Source organism: Bufo gargarizans, chromosome 5 (genome assembly GCF_014858855.1).
Source record: "Bufo gargarizans isolate SCDJY-AF-19 chromosome 5, ASM1485885v1, whole genome shotgun sequence".
NCBI lineage: Eukaryota > Metazoa > Chordata > Amphibia > Anura > Bufonidae > Bufo > Bufo gargarizans.
In genome coordinates this window covers 88,449,372-88,474,917 of record NC_058084.1, presented here as the reverse complement: position 1 = coordinate 88,474,917, position 25,546 = coordinate 88,449,372, and the positions used below count along the sequence as shown (strand labels likewise).

Below are 25,546 nucleotides of genomic sequence, written 5' to 3'. Positions count from 1 at the left end.
GTACCGAGCCGTATCATCCTCCTGAGGAGCGGCAGTGACTCACACACGGCCATTGTCTCCTCCGCCTGCTGGCTGTAAGGAGATCCTGATACACCTTCTAGTGTCTGCCCCCGGAGATCTGCCAGAGACCCGTCAGCAGGCGCGAGGGCCACTGTGGCCCCTGCAATGTTAGCTGCTTATATTTGCCAGTGCCCCACAAGGGGCCTCATGTGGAAAAACTGCACAGCACTTGATTAGATGACTTCTGCTTGGAGGGGGAGGGGTGTCACCAATTTTCGACTTGGAATCTGATTGGTTGCTATGGGAAACAGAATGACATAATTTTTGGAACATTTTTCATGCACGAGGCCCTTGTGCATTTGGGCTTTGCTGCAATGAAATCAGTAACGCACCACTTAGCGCTTTTATATAGAGAAACCGAGGACGTGTGTGAATGGGCCAAACGTCGTAGAGCAGGGGTCAGCAACCTGCGGCACTCCAGCTGCTGTGAAACTACAACTCCCAGCATGCACACTTATTTGGCTGTTCTTGTAGTTCACATAGAAGTGAAAGGAGGATTCTAGGAGTTGTAGTTTCAGAACAGCTGGAGTGCAGGGGGTCGCTGATCCCTGTCATAGAGGGGGGGTCTCCAACCAGAACTAGACCCTGCTCTGGAGGAGCTGGGCAGTATAGGCAGGATGTGATTGCTCCCCCCCCCGATAAGGGGGGAAAACGGTTGTGCATGGCGAAACAACCCCTTGAGGGTACGCTCCTACATATCGGCCACCACGCAACATAAAGTGACACTAAGAATTCATTGCATGGTTGATTGATAATGGCGGGGCGGTACCATGAAACCTTTATCAATAAAATCAGGTTTTCTCTTTGCCCCATCGTGGCGGCTTCTATGGTGGACCGTACCCTGTAGACCAGGGCTGCGGAGGACAACATGTGACGTCACATCCCTTCCTAGCCCATAACCCAGCCCTCGGTGACTCCCCCCCCCACATGTCGTCTACTATTGAATTCCTTGGATATGTTTTGTCAATTCAAGAAGATATTAAATACCGCTTTGCTTTGCCCGGCTTGCCCAGTCCGAGACCTCATCTTGTGCTCGCCCGTCCGTAAACACAATCGCCACTCTCGGCACCCCCAGGGATCGTCTTCGTGCGCCCTGAGCCTCTGAAAAGCTTTTTTCATACATGAGCTTCAGGGCGAGCCCAGTCATGGAGCCTCTGCCCATGTATTTCACCTGGGACATGGCTTTCCTCATGTCTTTGGCTGAACCGTACTGAGCCATGGTGAACTCTGTGCGGACGTGCGTGGAATACTGGACCAGTCCTACACGGGCAGCTTTCTGGGAGATCTCCAGTGAGTCTATGATACCGCTGACAAACTGCTTGACAAGCTCAAAGTTGTCTTCTCCAAGGCTTTTGGACCCATCAATGATGAACACCAAGTCCACTGGTCCTTCTCCACACTCTGAAAGCAAACACACACATTATTAGGTAGATACTCCGGTTATATGGCTGGAGCACTCGTTACAGAGGACCTGTCATCATGCCTGTCATGATTTATACCCCACGAAATTACTATTCTGGACCATCTTTACTCTTACGTCTGCATTGTGCCGTTCCCCAGTTATTCCTCCTGAATATTTATACATAAATTGACAACTGGGCATTGCCATTCACCTTGCCAAGAGGGTGTCTCCCTACAGAGTCTGACAGAGTATGTAGGGACAAGTCCCAGTTGGTAACACCCACTTGTCAAATTATTCATACATTTCCAATAGGAGTAACAGAGGAATTTGTATAATGTAATATTCTAAGTAAAGATGTTTGCAATTTTTTTTTGCATAGAGAATATTTACCAAAATAGACGTGTCAGGAGATCTAACATTTTCTTTTTAATAAAAATGTATAAACCATAGCTGAGCTGGAAATAGATGAGCGCTGTACCGTTGTCTCCGGCAGTCCCATAGAGATGGATCTGCCTCTCTGGGGCCCCATGGGGTATGAGATCCCCTTTTCTTGATCAGTAGGGGTCCCAGGGGTTGGACCCCCACAGATCTAATAGTAAACACCTATCCATGTGATGGCTAACCTCGGCACTCCAGCTGTGATAAAACTACAAGTCCCAAGATGTACACTTGCTTGGCTGTTCTCAGAACTCCACAGAAATGAATGGAGCATGCTGGGAGTCGTAGTTTCATCACAGCTGGAGTGCCGGAGGTTAGACATCACTGCCCTATCCTATGTATGGGTCAATATGCCCTTTTAAAGTTTACTGTAATACCAGATTTTACCACCAGATGGTGCTGCTTAGACACAAAAATTCATTTAGAAAACCTGACAATTCTGCATTGGAAATCCTAAAATCAGAAAGAGCCCATGTATATAGAACGGGTCTGGTGTTCTTGTAGTATTCTGTGTTGTTTTCTTTACTTTGTATTATGGTTCATTTTTAGAAGCATAAGTTTCATAATAAGCCAAGCATTCGTGAAATCCATTTGGAGACCTCTAAGGGCACCAACAGAATACAGTGCAGCATATAATCATATAAGGTAGGTCTGGAAACCAGTTTCACCATTTAGTTGGGGTTGTGAAACGTGTCAAAATGCGTATTGTAGCTGCAGCTTCAGTTGGTTCTGAAATGGATCCCTTCAGGAGAGTAAAGTGGTGTTTGGGGGGGACACAATGGCTTAATGTACTAATCCTAAAAATGGCATAACCTTAGGCTACTTTCACACTTGCATTCAGAGCGGATCCGCCCAGACGGATCCGCTCATATAATGCAGTCGATGGGATCCGTTCTGAACGGATCCGTCTGCATTATATTGTAGAAAAAATTCTAAGTGTGAAAGTAGCTTCAGACGGATCCGTCCAGAATTGAAAGTCAATGGGGGACGGATCCGTTTGAAAATTGAGCCATATAGTGTCAAATTCAAACGGATCCGTCTCCATTGACTTACATTGTAAGTCTGGACGGATCCATTTGCCTCCGCACGGCCAGGCGGACACCCGAACGCTGCAAGACTGATGCATTCTGAGCGGATCCGCATCCACTCAGAATGCATTAGGGCATACTCTTGTTGAGTATGTAAGTAAGAAAGTGTAGAAACCCTAGATGTGCCAAATTGCATCACTTTTTAGACAGATTTCAGAGTCATTAGTGGGACCTGCGACCACTGGTAGAGGCGCCTGCGCAGTCACAGCTCCGAAGCAGAGCTTCTGGCCTCGCTCTGCTAAGTGGAGCAGTGGCACAGGCAGGGAATTATCAGGGGTAGGCTAAATGTCCGCCCTGTCAATCTAGCGGCAGGTGGACGCTTCTTCACCTGCAGGGACAGTCCCTCACTAGGGAAGAAGTCCTGCTGAGGAGACAAATTGATTAGTTAAAGGGGTTTTCCAGGCTTTTAATACTGAGGTCATCAATATCAGATCGGTGGGGGTTCCAGGTGTCGGCTGATCAGCTGTCTCTCTTCCTTAAAGGGGTATTATCATCTTAATGATCACTGTTAAATCTGTTAATGATTTAACAGTGATCATTTTTCTAAATATATTTAATGAACAAATTCCCACCCCTTAGAATAAAATAAACCTATACTTACCTGACTGTTGTCTTCCGTCTCCCCTGGTTACGGCCACCGCTCTTCTCAGGAATCGCGGTGGCCGCGCGTGCACAGACCACTTCTTTTCTTCTCCAGGCCGGCCGCGCGTTGTACTGAACGCGCACGCTGAGGCCACGCATGCGCTATGCGCTATGGTGATTTCTTCCTGGCCAGTATAGTATACTTGCCAGGAAGAAGTCACCAGGGCGCATGCGCGGACTCGGCGTGCGCGTTCAGTACAGCGCGCGGCCCGGCTCGGCCGGGAGAAGACATCAATCAAGATGGAGCCCGCCCCCTGCCGAGTGCCGAAACCAGGAAGTGGACAGCACGCCGGGAGCAGGTAAGTATTAAACGGCGTGTTGAGAATACCCATTTAAAGGGAACCTATCACCAGTTTTATGGTGTCTTAACTAAGGGCAACATAAATAAGTGACCGATTCTCTTAGCAAAATGCTGGGTCACTTTCTTTAATTGACCCAGTCAATCTGCCAACATCTTGTAGCCAGGCTATGAGCTGTGCGCTGCGATTGGCCAGCAGTGCAGCAAGGGACACGCCTCCTACAAAAAAATCAGTCAGAGGGAGCGCAGACACCGGAGCCTATACCGGGTGAACGGAGCGGCGCCCAGGCATACTAGTAAGTGCAGGGGGACCCCTGGGCGCCGCTCTGCCCACTGATCTGGTTAGTTTTTAGTTTGTACAGTAGTGAAAGGTCCTCTTTAATGATTGTATATAATTAGTTAGATTATAATCAAATATCCACACGACAGGTTCCCTTTAACCTTATGCTATTTCTATGGCAAGCAGAAAGATAGACAGGCGATGCATGCGTGCACTCTGCGTGCCTGTTCCTCATACAGCTGATCAGTGGGGGTCCCGGGTGTTGGACCCCCGCCGATCTGATATTGATGACCTATCCATATTAAAAGCCTGGAAAACCCCCTTTAAAAACGATTTTCTCATCCCTAGATACATTAGTAAACCTGGACCAATTCAGCTGCGGTGGTCATGTTTTCACACTATAGGAAAAAGCGCCTATGTGCACTTCCACGGTCCCAGCCATCAGAACGGCCAATGCTTTTCCCTACAGTGTGCAAGCACAGCCACTGCTGCTGGCTTGCAGGGTGTCGGAACTATGGAAACGACCAGCGTATAATGTGATGGAAAAGTCAATGAAGCCAGCAAAAGAAACAATATAGACAATCACAATACATTATTAGTAAGTGTGTTGTATTAACTTTAGCTACATGATAAATGCTATTTGCTGAAATCAGACAACCCCTTTAGGGCTCATGCACACGACCGTATGTATTTTGCAGTCCGCAAAAAATACTGATGATGTTCGTGTGCATTCCGTATGTTGTGGAACAGAACAGCTGGCCCCTAATAGAACAGTCCTATCCTTGTCCGTAATGCGGAAGATTATAGGACATGTTCTATTTTTTTGAGGAACGGAAACATGGACATGCAGAAACGGAATGCACACTGAGTAACTTCCATTTTTTTTGCAGACCCATTGAAATGAATAGTTCCGCATACGGTCCGCAAAAAACAAACAAACAACAGAATGGACATGGAAAGAAAATACATTCGTGTGCATGAGCCCCTAAAGTACTCCTTTTATTGCCTCAGTAAGGCTCTGTATTATGGAGAATGCCATTTGCCACAATAAATCAGATCTTGGCTATTTTCAGACATCCCATAGCAGGGACTGGATGGTGGCTGCACCTGTTCCACTTTTACTAACATAGAAGTCAGGTAAAGTGGGTGAGGTTAAGCACAACTTTTTTTAAATTAAAGCCAGGCCAAGGACAGAAATGCCCGGGTCACCCGATGGTTTCTCTCCCTACAAAACTTAAAGCTTGGTGAAACGCAGGGCAGGTCGATTACAGGGAAACGCGGATGCCCTGTTCCGGGTACATTGTCTGGCGTGTGTTCACCCCCTCAGGGTTGAACAAAGGGGGGGGGGGGGGGGTATGTGACACACAGTGAGATGTTTGGTCTGGGAAAACAGGTATTTTTCTCCCAGCATGTGCTGCTGGGCTGATTTACAGCCAGGTGTGACCAACGTTTTGGCAGCACCTGGCTGTCCTTAAATAGGCAGCTGGGTTCAGAAGCCATGTCTCTGTGTTGGGATCTGGGAGCCTTGTGTCTGGATGAAGGCTTGCTATCTGTTTGGCGTGCAAACAGGTTGGTGCTGCTATCAGCAAGGACTCTTTGAGACAGAATTACCGCATGGTGTGAATTACCACCAGCACCGCAAGGTGACTTTTTGTTTTATTATGACTGCTTGTTTTGTCACTTGCCTAAAGTGTGAATAAAACACTGAACTGTTTGATCCAAAGAACTTGTTGTTGCCTCTATACTGCGTCCGCTAATCCCGTCTACCAGAGCGAGTCCCCACAATATATACAATAAAATATATAATATGTGTATGTTGCTTTTTGTATTAATGGGGATAGCAGAACATGTGAGCGCATTGTGTACTGAGATCTTGAGGAGCATTTGCCATTCCTGGGTATCTCTATAGGACAATCTCTGTAGTAATTCTCCCCAGCCACGTGCAGGCTGGCAATGCAGGCAGAGTTTTATGTAATCATATAGATTCCTTGGAGCTGCAGAGCGTTAAGCTGGACACAAATACAGATTATGCATCTAAAACTTCCCACCAACTGTTCCCGTCTGATTTGGATTCTTTGCGGCGGGAGATTTGCTTGTACAGACAAATCCTATTGTGCAATTTGTGGTTAATCAGTTTTCCTGACTTAACGCCTTCTGTCTTAGGCCTCATGCACACGGCCGTTGTGCAGCCGTTCTGTGCATTAGAGACCCCCAATGCACGGGCAACGTCCATGCGGCGGCCGGGACGGATCGAGACCCATTCAACTTGAATGGGTCTGTGATCCGTCTGCACTGCAAAAAAATAGAACATGTTCTATTTTATTGCGGTGCAGAGGCACGGACAGAAACACCACGGAAGCACTCCATAGTGCTTCCGTGCCTACGTTGAAGTGAATGGGTCCACATCTTAGGCCTCTTTCACACGGGTGTCAGTTTTTTTGCCCGGATAAGAGCCGGGTGCATTGCAGGAAAATGTGCGATTTTTCTGCGCGAGTGCAAAACATTGTCATGCGTTGCACTCGCGTGAGAAAAACCGCGCATGTTTGGTACCCAAACCCGAACTTCTTCACAGAAGTTCGGGCTTGGGATTGATGTTCTGAAGATTGTATTATTTTCCCTTATAACATGGTTATAAGGGAAAATAATAGCATTCTGAATACAGAATGCATAGTAAAACAGCGCTAGAGGGGTTAAAAAAAAATAAAAAAAAATTTAACTCACCTTAGTCCACTTGATCGCGAAGCCGGCTTCTCCTTGTGTCTCCTCTGCGCTGAACAGGACCTGGGGTGAGCTGCTCCATTAAATACCGGTTAAGGACCTGCGATGACGTCACTCCGGTCATCACATGGTACGTCACATGATCTTTTACCATGGTGATTCACCATGGTAAAAGACCATGTGATGACCGGAGTGACGTCATCAAAGGTCCTTAACCTCTATTTAATGCAGCAGCTCACCCCAGGTCCTGTTCAGCGCAGAGGAGACACAAGGAGATGCTGGCTTCGCGATCAAGTGGACTAAGGTGAGTTAAATTTTTTTTAATTTTTTTTAACCCCTCTAGCGCTGTTTTACTATGCATTCTGTATTCAGAATGCTATTATTTTCCCTTATAACCATGTTATAAGGGAAAATAATAATGATCGGGTCTCCATCCCGATCGTCTCCTAGCAACCGTGCGTGAAAATCGCACTGCATCCGTACTTGCTTGCGGATGCTATGCGATTTTCACACTTCCCATTCACTTCTATGGGGCCTGCGTCACGTGAAAATCGGACAATATAGAGCATGCTGCGATTTTCACTCAACGCACAAGTGATGCGTGAAAATCACCGCTCATGTGCACAGCCACATAGAAATGAATGGGTCAGGATTCAGTGCGGGTGCAATACGTTCACCGCACGCATCGCACCCGCACGGAAAACTCGCCTGTGTGAAAGGGGCCTTATGGGAGGGGCGCTGATGACACACAATGAAGCAGGAACCTTCAAAGCATAACGCTGGGTTCACACCTAGGCGTTTCTCAAACGCGCGTTTCTATGCGCGTTTTTGTCGCGCGTTTTATGCGCGTTTTTTTTAATAGTGAACGCGCGTTTGGGTGATTGACAGCAGTGTTGTCCAAAGAGTCTATGGCCCAAACGCGCGTCAAACGCGCCAAAAAAAGCTCCTGTACTTGTTTGAGCGTCGGGCGTTTTACAGCGCGATCGCCCAGGTGTGAACCCTTCCCATAGGGAATCATTGGTTCTTGCCTGTTGTGCGTTTTACAGCGCGTAGGAACGCGCTGTAAAACGCTCAGGAGTGTGAACCCAGCGTAAGGGCTTATGTCTCGACCGTTGTTGTTTTGCGATCCACAAAATGTGGAACGGAACGTCCAGCCCATAATACAGACAATAATAGGACATGTTTTATTTTTTTGTGGAACAGACATTTGGATATGGAACACACATGGATTTGTTTAAATTTTTTTAGCGGCCCCGTTGAAGTGAATGGTTCCGTATACGGGCCACGAAAAAAAAAAAAAAAAAAAAACGAACAGACAAAAAACACGTTCGTGTGCATGAGCATAAGGGCTCATGTACACGGGTGTAGGCATTTTTGCAGTCCGCAAATTGCGGATCCTGGCCATGTGCCTTCTGCATTTTGCGGAACAGAACGTCCGGGAACATAATAGAACTTAACAGAATAGTAGTACAGACAAGTATAGGGTATGTTCTGTATTTTTGCAGATGTCACGGAACAGACATTTGGATGCGGACAGCTTTCCGCATCTTTTGTGGCTCCACTGACATGAATAAGTCCGCAACTGTTTGTGTGCATGAGCCCTAAGGCCTCATACACACGACCGTATTTTGCTTCGTGTCCGTTGCGTTTTTTTTTTTGCGGATAGGATGCGGACCCATTCATTTCCGTGTGCTGTCCGCATCAGTATGTCCGTTCCGTTGCTCCGCCCAAAAAATAGTGCATGTCCTATTTTTTTCTAGTTTGCGGACAAGGATAGGCATTATTACAATGGATCCGCAAAAAAAACAGATGCCATACGGAACGTCATCCATTTTTTTGGCGGATCCGCAATTTGCGAACCTCAAAACACATACGGTTGTGTGCATGAGGCCTAAGGCTTACGCTGGACACCTAGGGAACCACATCATAGTAAATGGAACTTGTCGGCGGTGTCCGTCATGGGCTGGATCTGGCAGTTCTGATGATCTGATCCCATGCCGATACAGAATACCGGAATCCTAGTGCAGATGAGCACGAATATTAACCCTCTGGATTTGTTAGCCAACATAACCCCAAAAGGGGTACGGTCACACGGTCAGGTTTCCTGATTCTGTTTTAGAACGCCAAATCAAGAGTGAATTCAAAAAAGAGAAGTCTTACCGTTTCTTTTGCAATTTCCATCCGTTTATGATCCACTCCTGATGATGGCTTCCAAATCTACATGCAGAAACCTGACCGTGTGGCCATAGCCCAAGTCTTCTTCTATCTGCAGATTATCTCACCTAGACATTACTATCCCTTGTTTTATAGTCAATAGATTTAAAGGGGCATTTTAAGTCATGTTTATAGAGGACCTGTCAGCTATCTTGATGTCTGATTTCGTAAAAAGTTGTATTCTTCATTAAAGGGGTTGTCCCATCGCCCACTTTGGTGGCATATTGCTAGGATATGCCACTAATGTCCAATTAGTAAAAATCTTAAATGGGAGGAAATGCTCAAAAACCCCAAACACTGTGGCGTGTTTATAACCGGGGGAGCAATTCCTCCGCATGTGATCCGTTGCTAGCGGCAGAGGACCACATGCACCACAATGGCATCCTACACAAGATGGAGTAGTGTGTAGATGAAAATATACAAATACATAAATCACTGCGAAAGGTGCACCACGATGATATGCCATTGACAATGCGGAGGAATTGCTCCCCCGGTTATAAACACGACACAGTGTTTGGGGTTTTTGAGCATTTTCTCCCATTTAGGCCACTTTATTTTAGTGATTTTTCTTTATATGTATGGCGGTAAGTCTAGTGGTAGGACCCGTGCCACACTGAGATACCTTGACGGTGGTGCAAAGGGCTCCGATGTGTTCCTGACTGTCTCATTTCTTAACATCAGCCTGGGGGATTACCCAGTGTTGTCAGTTGCTTATCATTGTGGTGCACCTTTTGCAGTTATCAATGTCCAATAAGTGGGGCCCCACCTCTGGGACCCGCACCATTCTCTAGAATGGGACCTCCAAATCAAATGAAAGCGCACTGTATATGCACAGCTATTCACTGCTATGGGAGTTCCGAAAAGAGCAGAGTGAGCGCACTCGGCTATTAACAGGACTCCCATATAAGTGAATGCACAGCGCACCGTGCAAGCGCGACCACCTCTCCGTTCACCTCTATGAGAGTTCTGGAAGTAGACGAGCCAGCACTCGGCTACTTTCATTCAATCCCATAGAAGTGAATGGTGGGTGGCCGTGCTTGCGTGGTGCGTCCCCGTTCACTTTAGGGGCCCTGTTCTAGAGATAGGTGCAAGTTCCAGAAGTGGGACCCACACCTATCAGACATTGGTGTCCTATCCTAGTGATATGCCACCAAAATGGGCCAACCCCTTTAATTAACAATTCTGGAGAGTATTCTCTCAGAATTCTGTGTTGTGCCATTCCTCTGTTATTCCTGCTGGAAAGGTATGAATACTTTAGGTGTTACCAGTTGGGCGTGTTCCTACACACTGACACTTCCCAAACAATGCTGACAGTAACAGACTGCATGGGGTCACACCTCTTTGACAAGTTGAAACGCAGTTGTCAATTCATTCATAAATTTTCAGGAGGAATAAGAGAGGAACAGCAAACCAGTTTTCAAATGGGGAATTTGCTGAATCAAATATGTAAGGAGTGGTGACAAGTCCTCTTTAAGCATTTTTACAGCCTGTCAAAGAAGGAGAATGACTTACTTTTGCATCTCTTTCCGTCGTCCGCTAAGATGTGTCCTTCGAAGCATTTGCAGACGTAGGAATCCTCATTATTTACACAGAGGTGCTCACAGCCGTGCTCTGTAGATTTACAGACATCTTTACCTGCGTATGAAAGGATAGGAAAGAATCTTAAGGACAGGTCATCAATATTAAAGTCCTGGAATACCCCTTTAAAAGAAACGGACATCCACCGAAGGTCCTAATATTGTTTAGACAGCAAACGTCTTTACTCTTTTGTTCATTATAGTTTTTTCTATCTTTACCTTAAAGGGAACCTGTCACCGGGATTTTGTGTATAGAGCTGAGGACATGGGTTGCTAGATGGCCGCTAGCACATCCACAATACCCAGTCCCCATAGCTCTGTGTGCTTTTATTATGTATAAAAACCGATTTGATACATATGCAAATTAATCTGAGACGAGTCAGAGATTGAAAATATGACTCTTCTCTGGTCACACAAGTAAGATATGACTCTTTTATGTTAATTTGCATATGTATCAAATCAGGTTTTTTTACACAATAAAAGCACACAGAGCTATGGGGACTGGGTATTGCGGATGTGCTAGCGGCCATCTAGCATCCCATGTCCTCAGCTCTATACACAAAATCCAGATGACAGGTTCCCTTTAAATATTCTGCCTGTACAGCCAGCACTAAGCCTATTCTGCATACCTTGCGTTTTTATATAGGAAAGTGTGCACCCCGCAGTAACGCCACTTCCTCTGTAGATCAGTATGCAAAAGAATATGTTGGGAAAAACACCATGAAAAAATGCCATTAAGGACATGAATTCCATTTTGTTTTCTATTATAATGGAATTCATAAGACGGAATTTAGAGGCCTTCCATTTTGATCCATCATAATGGAGGTTTATGGGCAAGCATAACGGATCCGTCTGGTTTCCGTTATGCAGAACGGAAAAGAAAATCTTGGCGACAGATTTTCATGCTGATGACCTATCCTCTGGATAGGTCATCAGTATCTGATGGGTGGGGGTCCAACACCCGGGACCCCCATTGATCGCCGCGGCCTTCTCGCAGCTTACCAAGCACCGTGGCGTACATTGTGTAGCGGCTGTGCTTGGTATTGCGCTCAGCCCCATTCACTTCAAAACAAAAACACCATAAAATGATTAAAGAACACAACACCTAGAGCATGCTGTGGGGGCCATTATAACTGTTGGGGGTCACTATAAGTATTGCTGGAACTACAGGGGGCATTATACCTTCTGGGGCACTATAGAGGGTATTGTAACTATAGGGGAAACCACAGGAGGGCCTTATAACTACTTGGGCACTATAGGAGGATATTATACCTATTGGGGGCACCACAGCAGGGACTTATTACTACTTGGGCACTATAGGAGGATATTATACCTATTGGGGGCACCACAGGAGCGACTTATTACTACTAACTACAGGAGGGCATTATACCTTCTAGGGCACTACAGGAGGGCATTATACCTATACGGGGCACCACAGAAAAGCCTTTTTACTACTGGGGCACTACAGGAGGATATTATACCTATTGGGGGCCCCACAGGAAATCCTTATTACTACTGGAGCACTACAGGAGGCTATTATACCTATTTGGGGCACCATAGGAGGGCCTTATTACTACTGGGACACTACAGGAAAGTATTATACCTATTGGGGGCACCACACGAGGACCTTATTACTACTGGTGCCTACAGAAGGATATACCTATTGGGGGCACCCCAGGAGGGCATTATTCCTTTAGAGGCACCACAGGAGGGCCTTCTTACTGCTAGAGCAGTACAGGAGGGTATTATACCTATTGGCAGCACCACAGGAGGGTATTAAACTACTAGGGCACTACAGGGGAGCACTATAACTACAGGGGCACTATAAGGGGCATTAGACAGTAACCACTGGGGGTCTTATAGGGGAAATTATATGTTCTGCCCAGCAGACATGCAATCTCATGTACAGGCAGCCATTTTACCATGTGCTTCAGTGTTAATGTAATGTTATAGTACATGCTACGCTATGCTTAATACTTATACATGTTATTTGTATTCTTGTAGTTTTACAGCACACTTGTACAATCTCTCACTTACACGCATCGTGCAGAGATGCCCTCCTGTGGTGCCCCCAACATTATAACTACTGGGGACACTATAATGGTGGATAAGTACTACAGGGGGGGGCCTTATTAACCCCTTAGTGCAGAACGCCCTACATGTACGGCGGGGGATGCATTGCCAGAATGCGATGATCGGGCGGGCACCGGAGCCCCTGCTGTATCCGCCGGCATCGCTGTTTACAGCGATGCCGGCGGATTAACTCCTTCTATGCCGCGGTCCGCGCTGACCGCGACATAGAAGTGGTTTGCGGCAGGTGAGTGATCGCATCGAGTCCCCGCTCTGCTGTGGCGGGGACCCGATGCGTGACAAGGCAGCCAGATGCTGTGCAGAGGCTGCCCAATGCCCTGCACAGCATCGGGAACTGCCTTCTACGGGAGCCAAGGAGATCCAGCCTCAGGCCCGTCTCCTAGGCAACCTGTTAGTGTATGACTCAGTGTCATACACTAACAGGCAACGCATTATAATACAGATGTATTGTAATGCATTGCAGAGGGGATCAGACCCCTAAAAGAGTGGGACAGAAATAAAGTTTAAAAAAAAAAGTAAAAAAAAGTGTTTTTAATAAAAAAATAAAGTTTCAAGTAAAAAAAAAAAAAACACTCCCCATTCCCCTGATTTTCTAATAAAAAATTGAAAAAAAAAGAAAAAACGCAATTATTAGGTATCGCCGCGTCCGTAACGAACGGCTCTATAAATATATCACATGATCCACCCCATCTGATAGACACCATAAAAAATAAAAAATAAAATCTGTGTAAAAAAAGCCATTTTTTGTCACCTTAGATCACAAAAAGTGTAATAGCAAGCGATCAAAAAGTCATACGCACCCCAAAATAGTGCCAATCAAACCGTCATCTCATCCCGAAAAAAATGAGCCCCTACACAAGATAGTCGCCCGAAAAATAAATAAAACTATGGCTTTCAGAATGTGGAGACACTAAAGAATCTTTTTTTTTTTCAAATGCTTTGTTATGTAAAACTGAAACAAACAACCAAAAAAAGGTCATATTTGGTATTGTCGCGTCCGTGACAACCTGCTCTATAAAAATACCACATGATCTAACCTGTCAGATGAATGTTGTAAATAACAAAAAATAAAAATGGTGCCAAAACAGCTATTTTTTGTTACTTTGCCTCACAAAAAGTGTAATATAGAGCAACCAAAAATCATATGTACCCTAAAATAGTACCAACAAAACTGCCACCCTATCCCGTAGTTTCTAAAATGGGGTCACTTTTTTGGAGTTTCTACTCTAGGGGTGCATCAGGGGGGCTTCAAATAGGACATGGTGTAAATAAACCAGTCCAGCAAAATCTGCCTTCTAAAAGCCACACGTCGCACCTTTCCCTCTACGCCCTACCGTGTGCCCGTACAGTAGTTTACGGCCACATATGGGGTGTTTCTGCAAACTACAGAATCTGGGCAATAAATATAGAGTTTTGTTTGGCTGTTAACCCTTGCTTTGTTACTAGAAAAAATTGAGTAAATAAAAAATTTGGCAAAAAAAATTTAATTCGCAAATTTCATCTCCATATGCCAATAACTCTTGTGGAACACCTAAAGGGTTAACAAAGTTTGTAAAACAAGTTTTGAATACCTTAAGGGGTGTAGTTTCTAGAATGGGGTCACTTTTATGACCCCATTCTAGAAACTACACCCCTATAAGCATTAGCAATGCGCCGCACAGACAGAAGAAGGAGCGCCCCGCGGCCACGGCGCACGTGAGTATAATGCTGCTCACTGACATATCATGGCAGCCAGGACTTCAGTAGCGTGACTCCTGGCTGCCATGGTAACCGATCGGAGCCCCAGCATTACACTGCTGGGACTCCGATCGGAACTGCTGCTGCCACCAATGATGTGGGGGGGGAAGGGGGCCCCTGCCACCAATGATCAATACTGGGGAGGGAGGGCGGGTGCACTGCCCACTGCCACCAATGATGGGGGGGAGGAGGGGGACCCTGTGGCCACTGCCACCAATGATTAATACTGGGGAGGGAGGGGGTGTGGGTTTGAGTTACCAGAGGGGGCTGATAAGAGGGAGAGGCTGGGGGGCACATGAGAGGCTGGCTGCCATGGTCAGCTCCCTGCTGTTGTGTGCACAAAGCACAGGTCGGCAGGGAGAGTGTAAAGTCCTATTCACCCTAATAGAGCTCTATTAGGGTGAATATGACAAGGGTTCTAGCCCTTAAGGGGGCTAATAGTTATTAAATAAAAAGTAAAAAAAAAAAAAAAAAATATAGAAAACAATATATCGCGATGCATATCGCACGTGCTTAAAATTATATAGATTTTAGGCCATATTGCCCACCCCTACTTTTGACTCCTGCCTCCCTTTTTGCATTGTTTTTTGCGAGTTTCTTGCAGACAGTGAAGGCCATTTATGAAGGCCCTACGCCAGAAAACTGGCATAAAAAAGTCACAAACTGTGGGTGCACAAAGAGCATTTTTACGCCACACTTGCCACTTCTTGAAATGAGGCCTGGCGTGGGTGAGGACATCAGCCCTGGCAGATTTACTATCATCATCTATAGCATAGATTTCATTATAGTTGCACGTACTGTCGGAGGATGCGCCTAATTTAAGAGGTGTGTCTCTTGTCATCAATTAAGTGCATCCTCCGACGGCCCAGGGGATATCAAGACTGGCATTAAAGACTCGAATTCCCGCCGAAAATGTACAGCAGAATTTGGGAAGGGGTTAAGATGCAGATTTATGTGCAGATTTTGTAGCGGATCTCTGTGCGGATTACATCCCCCACTGATATAAATGGAGACGTTCTGCTTCAGAAAAGCAGCAACACATCATTATTTAGCAGAACACAGCACGGAAATTGACACTTTCCAACCCCATCGGATAACAAGAGGGGGGGGGGGGGGAGAGTCTTCATGTGGCTTACTTTCAGGCAGACGTGTGAAGGCAAAGTAAGGAAACTAGTCTTCCTTCAGCGTCTCTTTGTTCTGTTGCATTTCTAAGTTTCTAGCACAATTTTAATGGGCTTTATACACATCAAACTGACACTGGCTGCACTGAAGTCCCTTCATTATCACGTACACTTAGATACCAATAATGTTGCACTGAGCAGAAAAATGGAAAAACTATACTAATGAACAGGCGTGATTTACTAATTGACTATACTAATGAACAGAAGTGATTTCCTAGACTCATCCTCTGCATGTGGTAATTGACTTTCTGCATAGTAAATGCAGCAGAACAGGAAAAAAAGCACACGCATCCTCCCGCAGCCTGTGTGAGTGCAGTAGGGACGGCAGCATTGATGGAGTGAGGGACGGGTAGGTATAAACCAAACAACCTTTCTTCCACAGGTTAGAAGAAAGGCCAACTTTTATAAATAGTTCGGAGAACACCTTTAAAGGCTATGTACACCTTTGGGGACAATTATTTTTTTATTACTGCATTGTACTCATATGAGCTAAAAATATTTTTTTCAATTGGTCTTTATTCAAAATATGGAGCCCTTTTCTCTGTACAGAGTGGAGATGCTCTACTGGCAGAATATGAATTTTCTCTCTGCTCCGTCAGACAGGAAGCTGACGGACTCCTTATCTCTGCTCTCAGGCTTAAATAAGTGTTTACGACCTCTTAGTAATTTAGAGATAAGGGTTAGGAGATGACCGGCACAAAGTGAAAGTAGGATGCACACAGCTAGAAAAAGTTAACCCCTTGTGACAGAACGGCTCAATATTTTTTTAATAAAGGCCAATTGAAAAAAAAATATTTCCCCCGAAGGTGTACAAAGCCTTTAACTCTGTATTTAATCAGTACTAACTTTAAATATTCTAATTTTTAGTCCTCCAGCCATGATGCCAGGGTTGAGTATTGTTTTATTTGTATTGTTTTATTTTATACCATTTGCCGAACTTTTTTCTTTTTTTTCAGTAAAAAAGCATTGAAGGATTTATCCCATGAAAAATATTTGTTTGAATTTAACGTGAAATTAAGTACATTTGTAACATGAATGCATTAAGAATAATGTTTATTTTTTAAGATAACTTGCACTCGTGTAAGGGGAAGTGCCCACTAGTTTTTAAAGAGGCCCTGTCACCATAAAATACAATGCAATCTGCAGGCAGGATGTTATAGAGCCAAAGGAGCTGAGCAGATTGATATAAAGTTTTATGAGAAAAGAATCAAACTTGACATTTTTACATTTATATCTCTGCTTTTTCCACCTCCTGTGAACAGCTATTGGTACAGGGAGGAGGCGTTATCAGTGACTGCTATCTCTTATTGTCACGGAAGGTGTACAGAAAACTATAAGACACAAAATGAATATCCGACTGACTGGATCCAAAACTAAGGAACCAAAGGGTAAGCCCTGTAACAGCCCTGGCTCTCTCCCTTACTGCTCAGCCTATGCAAAAATCTTTATGGTAGATGATTGCATACCCTCGTTCCTCGACTGTATGACACCTGAACACCCTATAATAGTGAGGGGACACGACCACCGGCTCCCTACACTTAATACGGAGGGAGTCAGGGTCACCTAGGATCCAGCAAACAGGAAAACACAAATGAATGAACAAACTTTTCTGTAGAAGCATCAGTTGTAGCATCCAGCATGCACACACTCCAGGAAGTTGTATAAACCGCAAAGTGATGCAGTATGGGAAGGGATTTAAAGGGATGCAATCAGTGCAACTACATGACAGCTGAGAGAGGCTAACGAGATGACAAAACGAAAGCAAAACAAAAGAACCTCAAGCAGGAGGTTCTGAAGAACGTCTGTCAGAGTTTCTCAGATGTCTGGTGGTGACACTTATGCACACTTATGCACACAATGCTATCCGTCACTGATAACACCTCCTCCCTGTACCGACAGTTGTTTACAGGAGGTGGAAAATACTAAAATATAAATGTATAAGGCCCCCTGCACACGACCGTAAGTGTCCCATTGCCGTATTGCGGATGGCATTTGCGGATCCACAATACACGGGCACCGTTCCGTTTGCATTCCGCATCACAGATGCGGAACCATTCACTTCAATGGGTCCATAAATCCGGAGATGCGGAACGGAAGCACGGAACGGAACCCTACAGAAGCACTACGGAGTGCTTCCATGGGGTTTCATCCCGTACTTCCGTTCCGCAAAAAGATAGATCATGTCCTATCTTTTTGCGGAGCAGACAGATCACAGACCCATTAAAGGGAATGGGTCCACGATCCGCTGCAGCTGCCCCACGGTCGGTGTTCGTGCACTGCAGCCCTCATTTTGCGGGGGCGCACACGTTCGAGTGCAGGAGGCCTAAAATACAGGTTTTACTGAATCTTTACCCACAAAAATATACAGCGCTCCCCCAAGTTAAAATATTAATTGGTTCCAAGACGACCATTGTATGTTGAAACCATTGTAATTTGAGTCCATAAGTCCCCATTCACACGACTATTTTCAGTCCACATCCGATCCGCATTTGTGTTCTGTCCGCATCTGTATGTACATTCCATAGCCCCGCAAAAAATATAGAAAATGTATATTATTGTCCGTTTTGCGGACAATAATATACATTGTTACAATGGATCCCAAAAAAAACCAAATGGATGCAATGGACGTCATCTGTATTTTTTGCGGATTTGCAAGCAGCTCATCCCAGCACAGACAGGGGGCAGTACAGAACACGTAGTACCGCATAGGAGCTACTAGACAACCAATAAAGGTGTTACTAGTGAAATGGCAATGCTGATTGGTTGGATCTGAGCCTGACATTGTACCGTATGTTGAGTCTAGATTACATTTACAATGGCCCAGAATATATAATGTATCCTGAGGCCACTGTATCTTGAGGGATTGCTGTATATCAATCTGCTCAGCTCTTCCTGCTCTATAACATGGATAGATTACATTGCATTTGTGGCGACAGGTTCTCTTTAAAACCTCTGGAATCCTGTGTCCGCCTTGACCGGCAGGAGAGAACGACCCGCAAGCTCTTCATTTATACACATGCAAGGTGCATCTTCATTTTCCTGCTCTGCCATGGAGCACCAAAACGCCATCTGGTTGAAGCCAGAATTCTGTAGTGCGGATCCTGTTAAATTCCTCTTTTGTGTGACACTACCCTAACAATGCAGTTACTCTGGAGAGGGGCATCCTGTACATGATCCGGACAACCACATGGTCTACCACAGAGTTCCTCAACTCCAGTCCTCAGGGCCCACCTACTGGTCATGATTTGAGAGTATCCCACAGAATGAATAGTCCCCCAGAGCGTTTAGCTTGGGAGACACAGGTACATCATATATTTCTATGGAATTGCCTTCTTCTCCCCCCCCCCCCTCTCTTTTTCCGGCTCTTTTATTTGCAGAAGATACCTGAGTTTGGTGCTGAGGTAACTGGCCTATTCCGTTTTTTTGATGTTGTTGATGACTGAAGAATCCTCAACGCTGATTGGTGCTGGCGGTTGCTGGGGTAGAAATCCAGCGTTGTGATTTGTTGTTATACATATGGCGGGAAGCTTGTCCATTTTATATTTCAGGTGTTCCAGTGGTTCGGGGCCAGTTTGAAGAAGAAGAGGAGCTTCGCTGGACCTACGCTATGGATGTCCTGCTTCGCCAGCTGATTGAGAAGGCGGAGGCTGCCGGCGGAGAAGACTGGCTGCGGAAATGGCTTGAACAGCCGCCGACATCAGGGATGGAGCCAGAAGAAGGAAGCAGCGCTGCGCCGGAGGCGGGCAGTGAAGATCCGGCTGCCTGTTAGCAGAGGGGGGAGGAGTTGGCTGCGCTCCCTTGCAAAAGAGCCAAAATTGCTAGGAGCACTTATACTCCTCCTCCCGAGGCGGGGCGCCGGCGGAACAGAGCCGACACATCTGGTCATGAAGCAGCGCCATCTGCTGGAGGAAGACGGAGAAGCAGGTCCTCCAGGATCAATGAGTTGGGGACACAGAGCGGCCGGCTTGGCAGCAGGGAGAGCGCTGGCCTCTACATAGAACAACGCCGGCTCACACAAGCAGTGGAGGAGGACAACCAGGATTTTACTACAGGGGGAGGAGCAACGGAAGAGTCGATGGGCAGCCAGTTGAGGGGTTCCCACAGGTTGTGGTTGAGCCACCTCCTGGCCTTTATAGAAGAGCTAGGCAAGTAACATCCTCTGGACTGGTCCAGGAGGGAGCTACTGATGGTAAGAACCTTCATGTGTCGTCTTCGTCTGACTCCCTGTTACTGTCAAGTTTGGTTAAGGTGCTGGCTGAGGTGGCTGGTAGGCGATTGGTTCATCCAGCATCTGATGTCTGGATTTCTAATGGTGAGAAAGTTAATACTAATAGTGCAGCGGTGGAAAAAACTGTGCCAGTGTTGGAAAAAGGTATTGGTGTTAATGAGATCTGCGTGAAGGAGGCGATGGTATGTGAAATATTGCCACTTGGTTTTCATTTAAGTAAAAGTATAAAAGAAAAAATTTGGCGTTTGGAATTTATTGAGGTATTGTCATTGCTGCCTTCAGCAAAGGAACATGTAGTGTGGATGGAAAAGAAAGATGAAAAAAGTGAAGATGATAGGAGACGTTTCTCTCCTAGGTCATTGAATAATTGGATTCAAGCATTTAGCATTTATGCTGCAGTCCTTGGTGAAAAACACCCAGAATATTGTAGTGGTCTGTTTCAACATTTAGATATTATTTTGGAGGCCTACCACAATTTTGGCGGGATGGCTTGGTTTCAATATGACGAAAGGTTTCGCCAAAAATTGGCGATACATCCGTCACTGAAATGGGGAGTGAAAGATATTGGATTGTGGGTTAATCTGATGTTACCACAAAAATTGTTGTCAGCGAAATCACCGGGTAACCCACAATCCAATTTCAGAAAAGGCGTATGTTTTGCATTTAATGAGTCTTCATGTAAATGGTTATCTAATTGTAGATACAAGCATGAATGTTCTTTCTGTGGTGGTACGCATCCAATTGTGCGTTATTTTAAAAGGAACTCTCAAGTCAACCAGCAACAGCCAAGTACCAGTGATCAGTTTTCTAAACGCGTGGACGCCAGTGAGGCTTTCAGAAATGCTTCCTTGGCTAAGTCAGTACCCAGATCAGGCGAAAGCTAAATTAATATTTGATGGTCTTAATATTGGATTTAAAGTTCCTGAATTCCTGGGAGAAGGTTGTTGCTGGGTGGATAATTTAAAATCTGTAAGTCGTTTTAAGGAGGTAGTTAGAGTTAAATTACAGAAGGAATTGGAACTAAGTCGAATTGCCGGTCCATTTTCTAACCCACCTTTATTAAATTTTAGATTGTCACCATTGGGGATTGTTCCAAAGAAGAAACCGAGAGAATTTAGACTAATTCACCATTTGTCATTCCCTGAGAAAAGTTTGCTAAATGATGTCGTGGAGAAGTCTAATGCTTCAGTAGAATACTCTTCGTTTGATAACGCATTGTCTTTACTGAGGCGTTTTGGTACAGGAGCTCTGCTTGCCAAGGCTGACATTAAGTCATCCTTTTGCTTATGTAGTACAGTCAATATGGTGCACATGAAGTTTCACCAAATATCCAGTCTGCAGGTTTGCAATAGGGTCATACCAATACACAGGAGCTGCAGCAATGAGCACTTGTTAAATGTAGTTCCATATATTCATAAGCTGTTAACAGAGAGTCAGGACATGCTAAATAAACCTCTTCAAATGTGCTATTAGATAACTGAGGAAAGTTTTAACAGACAGAGTCTTTACAGTGGACCCATCCAGGAAGTCCCCTGTGTATTCTGCTATTCTGGTTTAGTCTCCTCAGTGCAGACATTAGCTGTGAAGGAGGTAGGATCTCTGTCTAAGTTCTCTAAAGCTAAAGTTCATTTATCTGGTGTAAAAAGTTATGATATATACCCATAATAGTTCTGTAGAATGTAAAGAGGTGACCGTATGTTTTTTAGCAGCCTTTAAACCCTGCAGCACATGCTGGGCTGAGTAGATGATGTAGAGTTAGAGAGCCATGTGCTTTTCCTAAGATGGCTGTAGGACATGCTGTATTCCAGGTCACCCTGCTGCAATATCTTTGTAAATGATTTTCTATTGTTCATTTCTCTGTATGCTTTGTTATATCCTGTAACACGTATGTGGGAATGTAATATAATGACTGCCTGTTATGATATAGGTGGGCTGGTGACCTGGCTGTATAACAGATAGTGGCAGTGTTTCCCTGTTGTATTACAGGTATGTTGCTGTTATCTTCATATACTTGTTCAATGTAAAATCCACTATACGATCACTGTTTTATAATATATTTGTCAGTGCAGACATTAGCTGTGAAGGAGGTGGGCTGGTGACCTGGCTGTATAACAGATAGTGGCAGTGTCTCCCTGTTGTATTACAGGCCCCAGCCAAGTGCACTCCACCTCAATAAAGATTTAACCCACAGAAGACCTGAGTGTCGTCCCTTAGAGTCCACATAGAGTTAATGCCTGGAGGAGCTGGTGACCGAGTGAGTGCGAAAGCTGGAGGTGTCGCAGATGGTGTAAGAAAAAGGGGGTTACATTTGGTGCCGTGACTCGGATGTCATCATTCTGCTCAAAGTGACCAGTGAAGATACCTAAAGTCACCAGCAGCGATCCAGATAAGTGGACACGTGTAACAAGCGGACAGCATCTGAAAGGTTTGACTAAGAGACTGCGTTCTTCTGGAACTTTCTAAAATGAAAAATATATCAGAACACTGCAGACCTCCCCCAGGACATTACTACTCCACCCCCTTGGTACTAGGGAGGGGTTCTCCATGGTATAAACAGTCACAGAATATGAATGTATCTGATAGCCATGATGTGAATGCAGGTTTTTCCACAACGGTAGACCAGACTGGAGGCTTATTCACGAGGTCTAAGTTATTTGCATCTAATGATTCTGGTGTACCAGAAGTGTCAGACCAGAACAGGACATATGCAGAAAACATGAGCCATGTTACTGACTCCCATAATAGACGTACATCCAGCGATATGCAGAACACATTTCAGAATTCGCAGGTTCTGTCAGATGTAATACGGGAGGTTGGGCAGCAGATCAGCCACTCTATAATAGAAGGTCTGTCAGCTCATAATAGCAAACAGGATTCCTTCCCACCAGAGAGTTACCAGCAGACTCAGGATTGGGCTAAATTAAATTTTGTACTGAAAGCAAATGTAAAAGAACCGCCAATATTTCGGGGAGATGAGAGCGATAAGTGTAGTGTGTATGAGTGGGAGGAGATGATGCAGTCTTTTCTTGATAAGAAAGGTTACCAAACTGTTGAGTGTGGTAAAGAGATAATGGATAAATTGATGGGCCGTGCAAAAGAACTAGTGAAAATTGGGGTGAGGAATAATCCAACTATTGATATAAAGAAGGACCCAAGTGCTATTTACAATATACTGAAACAACATTTTGGGGAAGTTATCTCCACCGTGACTCCCTTGGCAGACTTTTATTCCACACTGCCTAAACCTGGTGAGAGTAGCCTAGATTACTGGATTCGTTTAAACCGTGTCATTGATCTTGCTAATGAATGCCTAAAAGGGCGGGGAAAGTGTGTGGAGGACCCAGGGCATGAGGTAGCAATGATGTTTATCCGACACTGTCCTGAATTGCAAACCATGCTTAGGTGTAAACCTGCCGAGAGATGGACAGTCAGTGAGGTACAGGAAATGATGGATAGTTACCACAGAGACAAAAGGTTGAGGGCTGAGAATAAGATGACCCAGAGTCTTGTAACAAAACAATGTGAAATTTCTGAAGACTTAACCCCTACAGAACCTAAGGTAAAGAACATAGTCCCCTTATGCAATACGGGGGAAGAAGATTCAAATATTAACAAATTGATTGCAGTGCTTGAAAAGGTTGTACCAGTTCAATATACTTGCCAACATCCAGGGGCACCAGCAGCAGGTTTTTCAGTTTCTGGAAAAAAGCCTGCTGCTTGTCACATCTGTAAAAACAGTAACCACTCTACCAAGGCGCATTGTATGATGAACAACCTGTGCTTCCTCTGCTGGCAACCTGGCCACCAGAGGCAGGCATGTCCAATGAAAAGGTCACAACAGTTAAACTAAAAAGCCTGCACTTAGAGGGGTATGGTGTAGGCCCATGTTCCCAAACCCCATCTACTGATGAATCTGGAGATATGGAGGTGTTATATAATCAGTGTGTTCAGGAAAGGCCAAAAGGAACACAGGTGATATTTCAACACTTGCAGAAAATTGCTCCCTATGACAACTTGTTTCATACTACTGTTACGGTTCAAGAAAAGTGTAAGTTAACTGCTATGATTGACAGTGGCTCAATGGTGTGAGCAAACTGAGCAGCAACTTATACAGTCCAAATTGCTGAAACCATGCTTTGCCATACTAAATGATATTGTACTTGTGGGTTGTGGTGGTATTAAAGTAAAGCCACTGTATACACTGTGAAGTTTTTGGGCCATATAATAAGACCAGAAGGGATTGCCACAGATCCAGATAAGGTATCAGCAATAACAAGCGTTGCTGCAAATGACCTGATGGAAGAGGATGGCAAAACACCATCGGTAAAGAAGATCAGATCATTTCTGGGATTGGCGAATTATTATTCTCACTTCATACCAGGATTTTCAAGAATAGCAAAACCACTGTACAACCTAACATCAGAGCCAACACAAGGAAAAGGGAAGTCAAAACGGTTCAAGCGAAAGCAGTCAATGACAGGAAAGCTGAGTCCGGAAAGTTGGGATGAAGAATGTCGGAATGCGTTTAAAAATTTGAAGGATGCTTTTCAGAAGACAGTGACATTGAAGCATCCAGACTTTAGCAAGCCCTTTATTTTGGCTACTGATGCCTCTATGGGCGGACTTGGAGCAGTACTCAGTCAACTATCTGAATGTGGGAAGAAAGTACAGCCTATCTCTTTTGCCAGTAAAACTTTAACAAAATCTCAGTCAAGATATCCAGCTCATCGATTGGAATTTTTAGCTTTAAAATGGGCAGTTTGTGACAAATTTACCCACTGGTTAAAAGGACACAGATTCACAGCATGGACAGACAACAATCCTCTAACCTACAATATGACCAAGCCAAAGTTGGATGCTTGTGAACAAAGATGGGTTGCCAAGCTTGCACCTTACAATTTTGATTTAAAATATGTGCCAGGAACACAGAATATTCCAGCTGATCTTCTGAGTCGGGAGCTATTTGTCAGACAAAGTATCAACAGCAAGATAGGAAGCGAACCATACCAAGATTTACTGAAGTTGTGTACAACTGTTGAGAAGGACTCTATTCAGGAGTCATTTAAGCTATCAGTGAACCATCAGGGAGTTTCAATTACGAACAATGAAGTTAAAGCTATGTTTGAAAATCATTTGCGACCAGGAGATGTTACCAGACCATATACAGTCCTGCTAGGACAACATGTGAATGCTGTGCTGCAGAAGGGAATTGTCCCACTCCCCAAATTTTCATTGGGAGACCTTTAGAGGAAACAAAATGAAGATGATGAACTGGCAAGGGCCATATATTTTGTTCAAAGGAGAAGAAGACCATCCAGAAGAGAACGCCGTTTTGAATCTCAAAACACTTTGCGGTTGTTGAAGCACTGGGATAAATTGAAGTTAAATAATGAAATTCTTTATAGGATTTCAAAACATAGATCAGGAAGCAAAATTTATCAATTTGTTGTCCCTCATTCACTTAGGAGTAATGTTCTAAAGGGTATTCATGATGACGCTGGACATCAAGGTCAGGACAGAACGATCTCTTTAGCCCGAGAACGATTTTTTTGGATTCACATGGAAGTAGACATCAAAAACTATGAGACAGTG

The 25,546-nt window shown here is 44.8% G+C and overlaps 1 protein-coding gene across 2 annotated transcripts in view; it reads right to left on the bottom strand.

Moving 5' to 3' along the window:
- MATN2 (matrilin 2) overlaps positions 1–25,546 on the bottom strand; it is a 151,084-nt gene that overhangs the window by 16,640 nt on the left and 108,898 nt on the right. For both annotated transcript variants that reach the window (XM_044295723.1, XM_044295724.1), the window contains exons 11-12: positions 10,653–10,775; positions 1,048–1,461 (exon numbers count right to left, since the gene is read on the bottom strand). In XM_044295723.1, the coding sequence (XP_044151658.1) occupies positions 1,048–1,461; positions 10,653–10,775 (537 nt within the window). The remainder of the gene's footprint in view (positions 1–1,047; positions 1,462–10,652; positions 10,776–25,546) is intronic.